General features: G+C 44.1%; 1 protein-coding gene across 2 annotated transcripts; it reads right to left on the bottom strand.

The window, feature by feature from the left end:
- Window positions 1-2,870: 2,870 nt before the first annotated feature.
- LOC143413213 (uncharacterized) lies at window positions 2,871-6,474 on the bottom strand. 2 transcript variants are annotated; one of them, XR_013093837.1, is made up of 2 exons: window positions 5,865-6,474; window positions 2,871-5,713 (listed from the first exon to the last, which is right to left on the bottom strand). XR_013093837.1 is itself a non-coding variant. In XM_076875946.1 (2 exons), exon 2 carries the CDS (start codon window positions 5,186-5,188, stop codon window positions 4,058-4,060), a length of 1,131 nt encoding a protein of 376 aa, XP_076732061.1. In that variant the 5' UTR covers window positions 5,189-5,713; window positions 5,836-6,474; the 3' UTR covers window positions 2,871-4,057. The 2 variants fall into 2 exon arrangements, 1 of the variants encoding a protein (XP_076732061.1); XM_076875946.1 differs by having other exon boundaries at window positions 5,836-6,474.
- Between the last annotated feature and the right edge of the window lie 11,045 nt (window positions 6,475-17,519).

Genomic DNA, 17,519 nt, shown 5'->3' with positions numbered 1-17,519 from the left:
TGCCCTAGCAGATCCTCACCCATATTTTCAGTTCCATTCTCCAATTGGTTTCCAGGCTCGTTGACCGTCGGAACCAAGTTCCCAGGTCCCTGAGCCACTGGCAGCTCCATTGGGTACTGGACCTCCTTCATCAAGGCAAACTCTGGATGCTCAAGCTCCGTATCAGACACTTGGTGCTCATCTGCAGAACTGACTTCCTGGTCACGTAGCCTTGGGTTGGGTGCAGGTATAGACCCCACGCATGGCCTCAAGTTAGATCTGTGGACTCTTTTCACCGGCCCTCCTTCCAGTGGCACTACTGTGTATGTTGTCCCTTGGATATCAACCACTTTGTACACAGGGGCTGCCCAGGCATCTTGAATTTTATTCCTTCCTGGTGGTCGGTAACGGAGATACACAAACTGTCCGATGTCAACAGGTGGACAGAACACCTTTCCTTGCTGCTGAACCACTCTCTCTGCAGCCTTCCGTTCGGCAAATTCTCTGGCTCTGGCATGTGCATCCTGGAGACGCTCCTGGTGCACTGCTAACCAGTCCAGTTTGTCATCCTTCACTTCCTCCCGGCCCAACAATGCATCAACGGGTAGATGTGGGTGGACCCCAAACAGCAGGTAATGGGGAGAATACCCTGTCGTTGAGTGCGGCGTGACATTGTAAGCATACACCAGCTCTGACAGATGCTCGGGCCAGCGCTGCTTCTTCTCAGGGGGAAGCGTACGCAAGAGGTTGTGTAAAGTCCTGTTGAACCTCTCATAATGTGGGTTACCCTGAGGGTGGTGGGGTGTTGTACGCGTTTTCTTCACTCCATACAGTTTGCATAGCTCAGCAATCACTGCGCTTTCAAAATTCCTGCCCTGGTCTGAGTGCAGGCGCTCTGGTACCCCATACTTCAGGAACCACTCTTTCAGGATAACCTTAGCTGTGGTATCTGCTTTTTGATCTCGTGTGGCAAATGCCTGACTGAACTTGGTGAACACGTCAGTCATTACAAGAACGTTTTCACGACCATCTGTAGCCCGCTCAAGGGTGGTATAATCAACAGCAACAACTTCAAGTGGGCGGGTAGCCAAAAATGGAGCATGGGGTGCCTGAACTTTGGGTTGAGGCATCTTTGTTAACACACACCTCTGACATTTCTTCACCCAGTGCTCAACATCTTCAAACATGCCTCCCCAGAAACATCTTTGTTTCAACAATCCCAGTGTGTGTTCGATTCCCTGGTGTCCCATGTGATCATGCACACTCCTGAGCACTTTTTCTTTAAGACAGGCAGGTAGTAGCAGCTGATGGCACTGTCCAAGGTGAGCATCTTCAATTACACGGTATAGCAGTCCATCCTTTTCTCTGATCCGAGGCCACTGCTTCAGTAGAGAACGTACCGGTTTAGACAGACCCCCTCTCTCTCTGTAGGTGGGTCTCTTCTGTCTGCTCCAAAACTCTCTCAAGACACCAATTGTTGGGTCTGACACTTGGAAGCGATAGAGTTCTGCATTGGAATAACCAGGCATCGTTGGGGTGTTGCCCAGCACAGCCTCACTGACTGCTTCCCCATCTGGTTCGGAGGCCTGCAGCAGTCTGATCCTACAAGCCTCAACTCCAGCCATGACAAGATCTGAGCCTAGACTTGTACCTGCCCTTAGCACATTACATATGGCTATAGAGCCATCATATTCTGCATCCTCACTGTCAGGTTCTGCCGTGTCAACTGTTGGTTGCCGAGAGAGGGCATCAGCGGCAGTGTTGCAGCGGCCAGGGCGATACTTAACATCGAAGTCAAACACAGACAGCTGAGCTACCCACCTCTGTTGAATGGCTCCTAAATTAGCAGTGGGCAGGTGGCACAAGGGATTGTTATCCGTTATGATTGTGAACTTGGACCCCAGCAGATAACTCCTAAATTTTTCGGTGACTGCCCACTTTAACGCTAGGAGTTCGAGCTTCATGCTGCTAAAGTTTTGATCATTCTTCTCAGCCCCTCTGAGCCTCCTACTAGCATAAGCTATGACTTTATTCCTTCCCCCCTGCTTCTGAGACAGGACAGCGCCTAATCCAAGACTGCTAGCATCCGTTTCCAGCGTGAAAGGGAGACTGAAGTCAGCATAGCCTAGAACAGGGGCACTAGTCAACTTTCCCTTAAGCAACTCAAAAGCTTGTAAGCATTGCGGTGTCCAGGCTGAAGCAAAAAGCTGTTTAGCCCTGACAGGACTTATCTCCTTAACACAGACATTCACCACATCATGGAGTGGCCCCGCAGTTTGGGAAAAGCCCTCAATGAATCTCCTATAGTAGCTGCAAAATCCTAAAAAGGACCTTAGCTCTTTCACAGTACTAGGGATGGGCCATTTTGCCACAGCGCTTATCTTGTCAGGATCTGTGCTTATTCCCTGAGCCGACACTTCATGACCGAGAAACTTGACCTTGGGCTGGAGGAAATGGCACTTCTCAACCTTAACCTTCAGCCCCGTATCCCTCAGCCTTTTCAAAACAGTCTCCAGTCTCACAATGTGATCCTGGAATGTTGATGAAAACACAAGCAGATCATCCAAGTAGATCAATACAATCTGAAAGACCAAATCACTCATTGTGGCCTGCATAAGACGTTGAAACGTCGCGGGGGCATTACATAACCCAAAAGGCATCCTTAAGTATTCATACAGGCCAAATGGTGTGGTAAAGGCTGTTTTGTCTCTGTCTTTCTCATGTACCGCTACCTGATGGTAGCCACTGGCAAGATCTATGGTTGAGAAGAACTCTGCACCACTCAAGGCATCCAGGCTCTCCTCAATGCGAGGGAGTGGAAACGCATCACGCCTGGTCTTCGCGTTTAGTCTGCGGTAGTCTACACACAGTCTAAGACTCTCATCTGACTTGCGTACCAGAACAACTGGTGAAGCATAGGAACTCGAACTCTCCTGAATCACCCCCTTTCTCAACAGTTCAGAAATGTGCTCCCTGACCTCTTTGTACTGATTTGGTGGAATGCGCCTGTATGGCTGAGAAACAGGGGCTTCATCTACAACAGGAATTTCATGCTTCACACGATCAGTGTACCCCAAATCCTCATCATGAAGTGCAAAAACATCCGCATACCTTTTCAAAAGAGTTCTGACCTCGGCCTGTTGTCCTGGTGTGCCACCTATGTGTAATCTTCCCAATAAGTCCTGTACGCAGCTGTTGGCCCCCTGACAGTCCTTTTGGTTAAGAGTCACCTCCTCGTGGTTGGCAGATATGCGCTCAAATTTCACCTCGCATGGGTCACCCTCAATGCAGCGGCCAGGACTAATAATGCCTAGTCTAGCCTTAGGTGGAAGCCAGACATCCTCTTGTGAGATGTTCATCACCTGTACTGGGAATACCAGGCTGTTAGTTGACACTAGAGTTGGGATCACCAATAAGCCACCTGGGAGCTGAACATTCCCTGGTTCAACCAATGCGCTACCAAACTGCTTGCCATGGCCCCTTGCATAGACAGTGGTCAGGGATGAGGCAGGCACCCGCACTTTGTGTTTGCTTGCAACACGGGCAGTAGACACCTTTTCCACAAGCTCAGCAGCTTGTACGCAGTGGCAGGCCTTCCTCCAGCTGGACTCCAGCTCTCCCCCTAGAGTGGTGTCAAACTCTGAGAGTACTAACTGTCTACATCGTTTTGCAATGTTCATCCCTATAATGCCATGGGGTGACAAATCCAACCATTTGGGATTGTCTCTTTCTGTTTTATCATCTTTGATTATAAGAAAACCACATTCAGGTATAGTGAGCCCCATGACCTGTACATCTAACTCTACATAGCCTAAATAGGGCAGCGGCAACTGGTTGGCTGCTGTGATTTTAAGCCACTTGGCAGTACAGTGCATATCTTCATCCTCTCCCTGGAGATGATTTCTGAAAAAGCTTTCTGTCAAAGTGCTTACATTACTTCCTGTGTCAAGCAGACATCTAAGGGATACACCACCTATCTGGATATCTACTTCAGGGCACTGACCAACAGCATGTTCTAGAAAATGTTCCTTGGTTAGAGCTTCCTTTGAGCCTTCTGACTTGCCTCGCATTGCCCGGCTCATAGCAATGGAGGGTTCCCGTTTCCCGTTAGCGAGGAACTGGACATGGTTGCAGACTGGCTCGTAGGTTGTTGGGGTGCATTACAGTGTCTGGCCATATGTCCCACCCCTTCACATCGGAGACAAATAGGCTGGCCCTCTCTAGTGTACTTAGGCTTGGGCTTAGCTTTAACACCTCTACTGTCTTCAGAACTGGCAGTCTGTGTTGTGAGCTCCCTCACTGCATTAGTTAACTCCCCTATGGCTTTACCCTGTTGTGTGATTATTTTAACCATCTCTTGCAGAGCCATGGTAAAGTCTGTCTGTACATCACTGGTGGAGGTTGTCTTTTCACAGCTTTCATCTGGCCTGTCACTCACTATATTTCTATGTCTGGCCACATTAGTGCTGCGTGGACGATCTTCCATAGTCCACATGATTGCCTCCTCTCTAACATCAAAGAGACTACACTCAGGCTTGTCCCTAGTGAGCCTACGTAGTTCACGCCGAAGATTTGGGGCATGCACACCTTCAATGAATTGATCCCGAAGTGCCAGCTGTGTGTTGGGTACTACATTAGGGGACTGCTGTATTGCAGCATTGAGCAACTGAGAGAGTGCATGTGAATAATCTCGCAGGTCTTCCCCATCTAGTTGGCGGCGTGCATAGAAAGCATGCAAGAGCTGTGGTGTGGTGCGCTTCTCTCTAAATGCCTCCCTCAAATATGAAAAGAGATCACTCGGTTGCTTCACCTGGCCTGCCATACGTAACTTAACTTCCTCTAGGGCAGACCCTTTCAGCTGTGAGAGGATAAAGTCGGTTTGATCCTCTCCACGCAGACCCCTAGTTCTTATTGCTCTTTCCACCTCTTCTATGAATTCATCAACAGTGTAAGCATCTTTAGCTGGTTCCCCACTAAAAGGTACAATCACCTTTTCTCTTGGAATGTACACGACAGATCTGGTTGGAACATTACCCATGTTAGCAATACTAGACATAACAGCATCATGTTTCCTACTCAGTTCGTTAATCTTTGTTTGTAGCTCCACCAACGGGTTACCTGCACTGTCAAACAACGAGGCAGCTTGACTGTCTTCAGTGGGGATAGCTCCGGCCCCTGAAGGACCTTCCCCTTCGTCCTCTTGCGACATACTGCAATGTCTCTGAGTCTTTACTGCAGCAGATTCCCACAGTCACTTGTAGATGAGATTCAACAGTCCAAAATCTGTGTCAGGCGCCCTCCTCGTCCAATGGCTGAAGCAGGCTCCTGTTGTACCAACTGCCACTGCACCGAACCACCTCAGGACGTCCACACTGCGATTGCCGCCCTCTGGGAAGGACTGGGATCTTCTAAGCCACTACTGTTGTCTATAAAGCCCCACTCACTGTGTCTCTCTATACTGAAACTCAAAACTAACCTGAGAATCCCACTTCTGACACCAAACTATGTGGCCCGGTCATGGGGAATGAGACAGGACACAGGAAATACTCTTTTGTGGGCTTTTTTATTCTCCGACTGTACTCGGAGGAGCACAGTTTTAATTCTGTAGTTTTGAGTGAAACGGCAAAATTTAACTATTCCACTGGCTCAGCCTAAACTGCCTTTCAGGGTCTGAGACAACAGTAACTATCATATGTACATGTTAAATCCAAACAGTATAGACAACAGTAGTGACCTGTCAAGAAACAAATACAATAAAAAAAGAGAAAACAAAACAAATAAACACATTGTTTACATCCCACAACTTCGCAGGTCAACTGGCAATAAAGTGCACTGTAAACTCTCTTTTAAACATACATTTCTATGGGAGAACATCATGAACTCACTTCGGTTTCTCCACACAGCTACTGTGCTAGGACAAGTACACACGCAGGAATCACACAGCAAGTGATCTCCCCTCTGAATCAAACAGAAACATACAGAGTTATGCAAAGTGAGTAAAAGTATAAACTTAACAACTTTGAAATCTGTTAGGACACTGTAACTACTCACGCCAACCCGCTCTTCAGTCCCTTTCACAGCACGTGACCATTAAACATGCACCCGTCGCGCGTTAAGAACTGTACAGAAATGGTCACAAACATGGAGTCATTGCTAAAGAAACTTAGCTAATTACAGTCTACTACAACACTGGTGACAATATTTTGCAGTATGCTACACTTTTTAGCACATTTACCTCGTGTGTAGCTAGCCACAGAATCTTTTGCAGTCTCTAACTCTCCAGTGCTCCCGCTCACAGCGCTCAGTGTGACACAAACTTGAGTGCATGCGTGCTCTGGCTTACGGCGGCTCTTAAAGGGACAGTATACCCCCAAAACGCGAGGTCTAGTCATCACCATGACAACCCTACAACAGACCTCCGGTAGACAGGCAACCAGTCAAAAACACAATTCCCTCTTTTTAAACCCTTTCCATGCGTAGTATTAGTTCACTTGGCTACATATAGATAGCTCTATTTTCTGTTGCCTACATTGTAGAGGGTGACATTGCCTCTAAACAGGAAAATGAGTAGGGAAGAGGTTAAAGTCGGATTCAGCAGGTGGGGGACACTTAAATCACATGTAATGGTTCAGTGTGGGAATATTTTCTATTGAGAGCTCAGTAGATTTTCACACATGGTGTGATCAGCTGACCTGCTGCTCTCTGTGGATGTACACAACTGAATTCAACCAGATGTCAGCAGATGTTTCATGAGTTTTCCTGGCTGATTTCCATCCTTTACATTGGCAGTACACTGTTTATGGTGTCTTCATACTAGACAGTATACAGCTGGTAAGAAGGTGGAATTCAGTGAATGTAACTTGATGTAACGTGTCTGTGAAGGTTCTCAGTCATCCAGGTCATCGTAGTCAAAGGAGCTTGCAAAGAAAAGCGTCTGGACTTCTTTAAGTTACTTGAAGACGTTTCACCTCTCATCCGAGAAGCTTCTTCAGTTCTAAGGTCAAATGGTGGAGAGTCCCAGATATAAACCTAGTGGGAGTGACCCCCCACAGAGGGACAAAAGGACCCCCTGATGATCCTCTAATCGCCTGAGCCAAGGTGTGAAACTGGGTGTGGGTCCCAATCAGCCAGAGTTTCGGGTGAGCTCATTGTGAAACCTGGCCCCACCTTATCATGCGAATTCCTGAGATCAGATGGCCCAGGATGTGAGTGGGCGTTAAGGCGTCTGGGAAGGGATCTCAAACCCTGGGTCAAAATCAAGACACAAGAAGTGGAATCCTTCACTGCGCACATTAACGCTGTGGATAAAAACATCAGGTTCACCAGGGAAGACACAAAGGACAACTGTTTGCCTTTCCTGGACTGCGCTGTGCACATTGAAGAGAATGGCAAACTCAACATCGAAGTTTACCGGAAGCCCACACACACGGACCAGTACCTCCTCTTTGACTCCCATCACCCTCTGGAACACAAACTTGGAGTAATTAGGACCCTACACCACCGGGCAGAACATGTTCCCTCTAAGCCTGAAGGAAAAAAGAAGGAACACACACATGTAAAGGAAGCACTCAAAACGTGCGGCTATCCTAAATGGGCGTTCTTAAAGTCAGCAAAGAGGCACAGAAAAGAAGATCAGCCACCAGCGAGGGAGGATAAGAAGGACAGACGCAACAACATTGTCATCCCCTGTGTAGCCGGTGTATCAGAAAAACTCAGGAGAGTTTTCTCCAAGCACGACATCCCGGTGCATTTCAGACCCAGCAACACGCTCAGACAAAAACTGGTTCACCCGAAAGACAAAACGCCAAAACACAGACTTAACAATGTGGTGTATGCTGTACAGTGCAGCGAGGAATGCTCAGACCTCTACATTGGAGAGACCAAACAGCCACTTCACAAGCGCATGGGACAACACAGAAGAGCCACCTCCACAGGACAAGACTCAGCAGTCCATCTGCATCTTAAGGATAAAGGACACTCCTTCGAGGATGCCAATGTTCACATTTTGGACAGAGAGGACAGATGGTTTGAAAGAGGAGTGAAAGAAGCCATCTATGTCCACTGTGAGCGACCATCTTTGAACAGAGGCGGGGGTTTACGACACCAACTCTCTGCCATCTATAATCCAGTTTTGAGATCCCTCCCCAGACGCCTTAACGCCCACTCACATCCTGGGCCATCTGACCTCAGGAATTCACATGATAAGGTGGGGCCAGGTTTCACAATGAACACACCCGAAACTCTGGCTGATTGGGACCCACACCCAGTTTCACACCTTGGCTCAGGCGATTAGAGGATCATCAGGGGGTCCTTTGTCCCTCTGTGGGGGGAAACTCCCACTAGGTTTATATCTGGGACTCTCCACCATTTGACCTTAGAACTGAAGAAGCTTCTCGGATGAGAGGTGAAACGTCTTCAAGCAACTTAAAGAAGTCCAGACGCTTTTCTTTGCAAGCTCCTTTGACAACTTGATGTAACCCAACTCTGAACCAAACCATGAGCACCACAGCCACTGTGTACCAGTCACACACTGGTTTTTTTTTTGTTTGTTTATCCTGCAGTATTTTCATGCAACCTTTAAATAACACCGTTAGTCTGCCTCAGTTTCTTTTGCAGCAGGTTTCACAATATAAAAAAAAAACATATCACATGTCACATGTGCAGACCCAGTGTATCAAATACAACTGAACATTTAAATATCACCTCTCTTCTTCCTGTCTTTCTTTCTTATCTTTCTCCATCTCTGAGTGAAGTTAGCTCTCTTTCACTTCTCTCCCTGTGAAATACAGCAGCTGGGCCTTTTGTTAGCAATACACTGTGAGACAAACTCCACATAAACAGTTCGTGTGTTTTCTGATGTTTGTTGAGCTGATAGATACACTGCATTGAAAATTACCGGCAACTTAAAAATTATTACTCCATCTATGCCTGCTCATCTTCTGTAGGGCTAGCTAGATGCTAAAGTATCACATCTGCAACCCCTGACTTCGACACTCTATTTATGCGACATCTGCTGATGATTAATATTCAAACAGGACGGTCTTTAATGTGTTACTCTTTGGGCTCAAAACGGCTTGATGTTTGAAGGCCCACAGTGACGTGACATAATGGTTCCCATTAAATGCCTTGAACCAAAAGTAACAAGCCTGTTTTGAAAATGTAAGATTAAAAAGTACAGATATTTGTTTAACAGAAAAAAAAATCCTATGATAGATGGACCATTAAAGTTCATTCTTTGTTCAGCATCTGTGAACAGGCAAATATCAGGAACAGACATTTAATTCAGTTAATTTCAATTCAGGTCAATTCAATTTTATTTATACTACATCATCATCAACGTCATTGATTTCCTTGTTTCCATCACATGTATCTTTTGGTATTACTGTGTGGACATTATCTTGTGCAGGAGTAGTGCTAAGTCCGATTTAAACATCACATGTCTAATCATCATTCATATCATTATGAAGTTGCACCTCAGCCAGACACTTTCAGTAGCCATCAGCATGCTCCTGTATATATGCTTTTGATCCCGTGTGTATTAGAGAAAAATCTAAATAAAAATTCAAACATCCATTCTCTTCCACTTATCCTTGTCAGGGTCGCAGGGGGCCTGGAGCCTATCCCAACTACCATGGGGCAAGAGGTAGGGTACACCCTGGACACATATAGACAGACAACCATGGGCCACTCACACATATGGGTTATTTAGAATTGCCAATTAACCTAACCCCATTAATTGCATGTCTTTAGACTGTGGGAGGAAGAGAGATTAACTGGAGAGAACCCATCCAAACACGGGGAGAACATACAAACCCCACACAGAAAGGCCCGGCCAGGTGGTGAAATCGAGGTCAGGACCTCTGTGCTGTGAGCAACAGTGCTAATCACCACACCCTAAATTCAAACAGGTTTGCCTAATCTTGTTTTTTAAAATAACAAAAGATGCATGTTTACAATAATTCTATCCATCCGTGCATCCATCAACACCCAGAGCACAAAAACCAAGGCCTCCCTCTCTCAGCCATGTCCTCCAGCTCCTCTGGGGAGACACCAAGGTGTTTCCAAGTCAGCTGAGAAAGCTAATTTCTCCAGTGTGTTCTAGATCTTTCCCAAGTCCTTATCCTGGTAGGGTATGCCTAGAACACCTTACCCAGATGCTGCCCAAGAGACATTCTTGTCAGATGCCTGAAACACCCTAACCACCTCCTTTCAATGTGGAGGAGTAGTGGCTCTACTCGAGTCCCGCTCTATGTAAACCTCTGACCATGACTGTATCTTTGATAGGAACATGGATTTCCGCAAAGACCTGGAGGAACCCTTATTTTTTCGGGGAGTTCCTGGACACTGGTAGTTAGAAGACCAAAGGGAATGGGATATTTGTTACCTCTGAACAAAAACAGGATAGCTATATTAATGTACTCCATGACAGATCCTGCAAATGTAATCAGTGTTTGGTATCAATCTTTGTTAGTCCAAAAGCAAATGAGAATTTTAAAAATTGTTGAAACTATTCCTATAAAACTCTCCAATTGCTGGAAAACATAAAAGATGCAATCACTTGTCGTCGTTTTTTTATATATCCTGTCGCTCCATAAACACATAAACAATCTCTGCCTCCCTTCTCCTTCAAAACATAGCCTCTTCCTCCTTTCTATAACAATCCGTCTACTCAAACACAGACAGCTTGCCTAACCGCCTTGAATACACATTCAGATCTGCTTGTCACTTCACATCTTCCTCGTCTTTGTCTTTCCTTCTCCTCTCTCAACTTCTATCTGTCTAGCACGCTTTCTCATAATCTCTCTGTCCATCTCATCCCCTACTTTTTTGGGAGAATGCTAGTCAGTAGAGATTTTCTTGCTTTTATTTCTTCAGCTGAAGAACCAAGGGAAGACCGCAAGCAAAAGGAGGCGGGGGTGCTCTAAATCTAAAGAGTCGGGGCTCTAAATGTAAACAGTACAACACAGAGCAGCTTAGGAGGGCTATAAATAGAGCAATGAAGCAAGAGAGAGAGCAAGCAAGAGTGAGATAGAGCGAGAAAGCTTTGCTTACGGAATAAAAATTGCCCCCGACAGTCAGGGATTAGTGCTTCCCTGGAGGATTTTGACTCCGAAAGCCCAATCTGGGGCGATTGGGAAGAGCACCAGCCTCAGTCATCTTAATTCAGTTAAACCCTACCGAACACAGATAGAAACATAGATCTATCTATGTTTGTACGCAAATGCATTCATGAAGACATATTGTAAATACGAATACGCACACTGTAGCAAAACAGCAAAGAAAGGGAGTGTTGTTTTGTTTTTTGTTTTTAAAAAGGACAATGTATATATTATATGTAAAAAGCAGAAAAGGTTCAACCAGTACAGTGAGAGAAGATTACTCAGCACCCGACCCTGTAATCAACCGCTGACATGCTTGGAGAGCAGTGTATTTCAAAAGATGCCTGAAATGTTTGTAAAGTTTTAAATGTTATACAGTACACCAAATGCACTCGAGAGAAATTAGGGTCTTTAGTATACCAAGAGTCGAATTTCTGCAAAAGAACACTCGAAAACAGCATTTTGGGAGATAAAAATTAGAGAAGAAGAAAATAGTTCCGACATTTGTAAACTTACTCTATGTTAAAATTCCTGACTACCTGTGGTATTTACTTCATTTATGTGATAGTCTGATTTATTGAGTCTGGCCTCTGACATCTGACTGTGGATCTTTTCAAACATCATCAGGTCAGACCACAACCATGTTCTGAGACTTGGTCAATAAACAACACCCTACAAGTGTTTTGGGGTTTTTTGTTTTGTTTTGTTGTTTAAGGCACGGAGACCTCACCCAAGGAACTGGTACAAGTGCGGCGGTTGACTGTGTCTTCGCTGGCCTCACCCTGGGAACTGGAATGGGTACTGGAGCACACCGGGTACCAGTCACTCCTACCCGAGGAATAGGTACAGGTGCAGAAGTTGGCTGGGTCACGGTCGGAACAGGTACGTGTGCAGGAACCAACGGAGCTTTAGCTGCCCTGGCAACAGGGACAGGGATGGGCTGACCCCTAGCCACCCTGGAAGCAGGAACAGGCATAGGAGAAGGCTCAGGGGTAACTTGAGAATGAACTTAAGTGGAGCAGGTTGTGATAAGTGGACAGTCTTGGAGAGGACAGAATGTGGTGCAAACACAGTTTCGGAAGTCTTTGCTTAGAAGTACTAAAAACAGTTCCAGTGGGTGAAGGCAGTGCAAAGTAAGGTGTCTTTGGAAAGACTTTCACAGCAGTACAATAAACAATCTCCGAGGGGGCTAGTTTATTGTTTGAAACTGACCGAGCTGACTGAAAAACACAATCAGAATGAGGTTTGTGATAAGTAGTCACAGTGTTACCTGGTTGAAATTCCCTAAATTCCCTTAACAAATCAGCTCTGGATCGCCTTCAGTCTGTACAGAATGCAGCGGCAAGACTTTTAATTGGTACAAACAAGAGGTCACACATTACTCCAGTTTTGGCTTCTCTTCATTGGTTGCCTGTAAATTTTAGGGTTCATTTTAAAATTTTAGTTGTAACTTTTAGAGCTCTGCATGGTGAAGCTCCCCAGTATATCTCTGACCTGCTGAAACCTAATGCTTAATCCCGAGCACTTAGGTCTTCAGGTCAGAGGCTACTGGTGGTCCCACGTACTAGATTTAAAACACGTGGGGATCGGGCTTTTCAGGCACTGGCACCTAGGCTGTGGAACTCTCTGCCGTTGTCTTTACGCTGTCTAGACTCTACTGACTCCTTTAAAAAGCAGCTGAAGACATTTTTATACAAACGGGCTTTTAACTAATTTAATTAATTTTAACTTGTATGTCTGATCTTACTGTAAAGCACTTTGTGATTTTTATCTGTGAAATGTGCTATATAAATAAATTTTACTTACTATTTTTTTTTTATTTAAATTGATTGATGCGGTTGATCAAAAGTAAACATACACTTAAAACTGTCTGTCTCAGAAACAAATCACAGCACTTACTCTCTTGGAGAAAAATGGACAGGCTTACAATAATCATGTTTGGAAACAGAGGACTCGTTGCTAGTTAACTTGACAGCAGAATAGAAAACTTGGACCCCTCCTCTAGGGAACAGAAATGTCCAAATCATTACCAGAATTTGCAGATTTACAGATTTCAGAAACAAGCAGACTTGTGAGTGGAGTCTTTAAAGAGGCCACCTGAGAGTAGGTTATGGTTTTAGAACAAGTCGGCACCGAAACACTAAACATCTCCTTCATATTAGCTAATTCAAGAATATGTTTACTTGCATTATTAGTTCAGCAATATTGCATATTTCAGGAACAGAAATTGAAGATCATTAATCAAACAGCTCAGAAACAAAAGATTTACTAACATTGAAACTAAAGATTGATTTGGAATGACGATGGGTCGTTAAACACCTTCCATAAACACTGGCAGACACTATAACAGAAGAGTCACTAGAAATAATGTCTTTGGAAACGGAGCACTCAGGCTTGATCTCAAATTGTTCAGATGGAGGGAAGAGTCTAGGAAAAGTTACGGGATTACTCACCACAGAGCTTGTGTAACTGTACATGGAAACCCAATGAACAGGGCGAAGGACTGAAGCAGAGTGAGGTCTCACATGTCCTGTGCATCAGTATCTTCAGACACTTCACCTTTGTTGACATGTCTGGATCTAGAGGGGTTTTTTTCCTCTTTCCTTTCACGACGTCACAATCTTCTGTCATGATATGATGCTGTGTGGAGCAGGCAGACTGGGCCCAAATGAAGGACTCAGGCTGGACTGAATTTAACAATAGCTTTATTACTGAAGAAACTGCCAAGAACACATGTATTCAAACACTGAAGGCTTTGAACAAACAGGACACAAGACAGAGATCGCGACACTGGACGGAGGGAGACACAAACAATATGGAATCAGAGCAGAGAGGAAACACCCAGGGAACACGGCTGTACATAATCTAACTGACAAGACAGGGAAAGCAAAGCTGAACATGATGCACACTGACTAAATACAGGGTACAGAGAGAAGAGACAGAGACAAGACTAGGAAGAAGCAAAAGCGAGGGACAGAGAGGGCGAGAGAAACCAGACAGACAGACCACTGGGCAGACAAACAGGCAGAGCTGAAGGACAGAGACATCAAGCTAGAGCGAGGGACGGAGAGAGAGAGGGTGAAACTGACTTCACAAAGACACACCAATAACTAACACAGGAAACTAGACACAAGAGTATGGGGAACACTGAGGGAGGAATTATTCAATACAAGGAATAACAACAAGACTAAATCTACCAAAGGAATGAATCAAACTATATAAACATTAACCAACCGCAGAATTCATAATAAACAAAACTAGGACATCTACTGACTCAAAACACTGGGTCACAGGCCCAGGTACCATGACAGATGCGCAGACCAGATAGACTGTGGCTGACACTGTGGCAACTTCAAGCTACAACAGGAAAAATAACCACTGGTGATGGGAAGTGGGTGGGAACCGAGACAGATTTCTCTCAACTTGGAGAGGAGCAACTGAAGCAGCTACCAATAGATTCTCTCCTGTGGGAATATGTTTTATATGTGCAAGTTGTTAACATATACCTTAGTAGAACTACACTGTTTTTGGAATTTTAACTCGGTAAACCACAAACCACAATCAAGATGTGATTTGAGCACCAATTTCGAGTTTTAACTCAAGGGGTTTAAGAAAAATTAGTAGCTTAGGCATTACAGCCATTTTTATAAATAGTTCCCGTTTTCAGACCTCAGTTACGTCAACTAGTCCTCTATTACTCCATGACATATTAAGGAGGAAAAATATCCATGTTGAACATGTATTTGGTAACCTTTTTCTAGAACTCTCAGTATGAGATTCAGAGAGGTCTGGATGAAAGTTAAGAATGCCCTCCTTAGGCTGAAACACCAAAACAAGCCTATTAGAGTGACTCCATAGTGTAGAGATATCTGCTTTGCTAGTTGTTTCCTCTTCTTTTCACAGCAACAAAGTAGCCTGGTATAGGGAAATTATAAGGCTCCTTTTGTTACATAGCATGGACACCCATTTATATTCACAGCAAGCTCAAATTCACCAAGAGAGGATGATAAGTTGGATGACATAATTGGCAGCATTTAAGGAACAGTTTGGTGTCTTTCAACAGGCTCAATATTAATAGCACATTAATAGTGTCCAGCAGCCAGACACATTCCAGTCATTATTTGTCATCGTATCTGGAGATAATATCAGTAAATCCATGTAAAACGGACTTTGTTCATTCTGTGCAAACATCAAACACAGATGAAGGAGGTGCATTTTTAAATTACATAAAGTCCCCTGGTAATACTAACCCCAAGCAAATAATGCTTTAAATGTCTCCATGGATAGATGTGCTGAAGGATTTTATAAGAAAATACAGGTCACGACAGCTTGAAAAACCTCCCAGATTCAACCTGATCTCATTGAAATACATGAAATGTACTGTATGGTGATCTTAAGAGGTCAAGATCAACCTCACAAAACACAACAGAAGTGTTTCTGGGGACACAATAACATGATACACCAGTAGTGGAAATGACAGAAACCAAATAATGCTAAGGATGATTGGTATAGTACTATAGCTACATGTTTGCTATTAAACAAACCATTTACTGTTAGCTTGTCACCTGCAGCTTTTCCATTTAGTTCTGTTCAGTTCAGTTAAATTTTATTTATATTAGTAACAAATTTGCCTCGAGGTACTTTATATTGTAAGGTAAAGACCCTACAATAATACAGAGAAAACCCCAACAGTCAGATGACCCACTATTAGCAAGCTCTTTGGTGACAATAGGAGGGAAAAACTCCCTTTTAACAGGAATAAACCTCCGGCAGAACCAGGACCATCTGCTGCGACTGGTTGGGGGTTGAGTAAAGGAAGACAAGACAAAGATATGGTGTGTAAGAGAGGAAGAGATTAATAATAACTAATGATTAAATGCACAGTGGTGTATAAACACATAGTGGGTGAACAAAGGTGAGTCAATGCATCATGGGCAGCCCCCCAGCAGTCTAGGCCTCTTGCACCATAACTAAGGTAGGATTCAAGGCCACTGTACCACCTCTAAGTTTCATCAAAAAGGAACATTTGAAGCCTCATCCAGAAAGCAGAGACTGTGTCTGTCTCCTGAATTATTGTGTGTTATCTGGCTTCAAGGATAGATAAAGTTGGGTATCGTCTGCATAGTAGTGAAAATGTATGCCTTCTAATGATGCTGCCCAAGGGAAGCATCTAGGAGAACAATCACAGAGATGTCAGAGTCAGATGTCACTGTCAGAGGCCACCACAAGAAGATCATTTGTAACCTTCACTTACAGTGTTACTGTACTGTGATGAGTTCTGAAACCTGACTAAAATTCTTCAGATAAACCGTTCCACTGCAGCTGTTAGGGAGTTTTTATTGTTTTATTTGCTTATGCTTCAAAAGTTATGTTATACATATTTCACCAGACACACTTTTCTGTAGAAACAGGAAGCTGACCCTGTGACACTGACAAGAGACCAGTACAGAAATACATATCCGCAGAAGTTGACTTGCATTATATTATTCTTAGAAATTGACTTGCAACACACATACTTTGTGACACACACACACACACACACACACACACACACACACACAGCTTACACACAGACAGCGTCAGGACCTGCGTAACAGGAAATGTGATTATATTTGCATCTTGACGATGTAACCTATAAAAATAAACGAATACTGCAGTTCGTGGTGATTCGCTCTGAGCTTTTCACCCGTGCAGCACGTTAACCTACACAAGTGTCTCAGTGTTGATTATTCACCTGACTGTTTGTTAACTGTAAATCTCTGACAGCAGCCAATCACTTAGCTGTTTTATAACGACTCTTTTAAGAATTTTTGAGATAAATGGAAGGTTGGAGTTTGGCCTATAATTAGCAAAGACAGCTGGTTTTCGAAGTAATGGTTTAACTACTCCCAGTTTGAAATTAATATGAAAGAAATCTCTAAATTCTTAAACTTGGTCTTGGCTCCACTCCTCTGGTCTCAAAATGTTCCGTTTTTAAATTCTTCAAAGCTTGAAAAACTTTGATGTTCAAACCCAGTTCTAACAATGTTGGGATGTAAATAAAAAGGAGATGCGCGCAAAAAAAAAAAGTTTTCCGCGCGCAAAAACCTGATTTCCATTACATGTACAGACATGTTTGCCTATCAACATATCAATGCAGCCATACGGAAGCCAACGCACTCATTTTTAGCTTTGAGGATACATCTTGCATAACACTGCAGCTCTAAAGTTTTTTAAAATGTTAAACAACCACATATCTCTCACACGTTCCTTCCTTTCTGCGCACATCCACCTGAGGTCTTCATGAGGAGAAAACTCTAAGAATAAATCCACGTTCCATACACACTCTGTATATATCCTACTGCAGATCCTCTGGCTGTTTTTTTCCTCAGAATGAATAAAGTATACGTTTTCCTGAGTGTGAATTAAAAATCGATGGCTCAGAGAGTTTGCAGGTATGTC

The sequence above is a fragment of the Maylandia zebra genome, linkage group LG17 (genome assembly GCF_041146795.1).
Source record: "Maylandia zebra isolate NMK-2024a linkage group LG17, Mzebra_GT3a, whole genome shotgun sequence".
In the NCBI taxonomy this organism is placed as follows: domain Eukaryota; kingdom Metazoa; phylum Chordata; class Actinopteri; order Cichliformes; family Cichlidae; genus Maylandia; species Maylandia zebra.
This window is presented reverse-complemented; position numbering and strand designations above follow the sequence as displayed.

Coding starts and splice junctions, on each gene's coding strand:
- LOC143413213 (XM_076875946.1), bottom strand. CDS start 5,188: ATGTCGCAAGAGGACGAAGGGGAAGGTCCTTCAGGGGCCGGAGCTATC.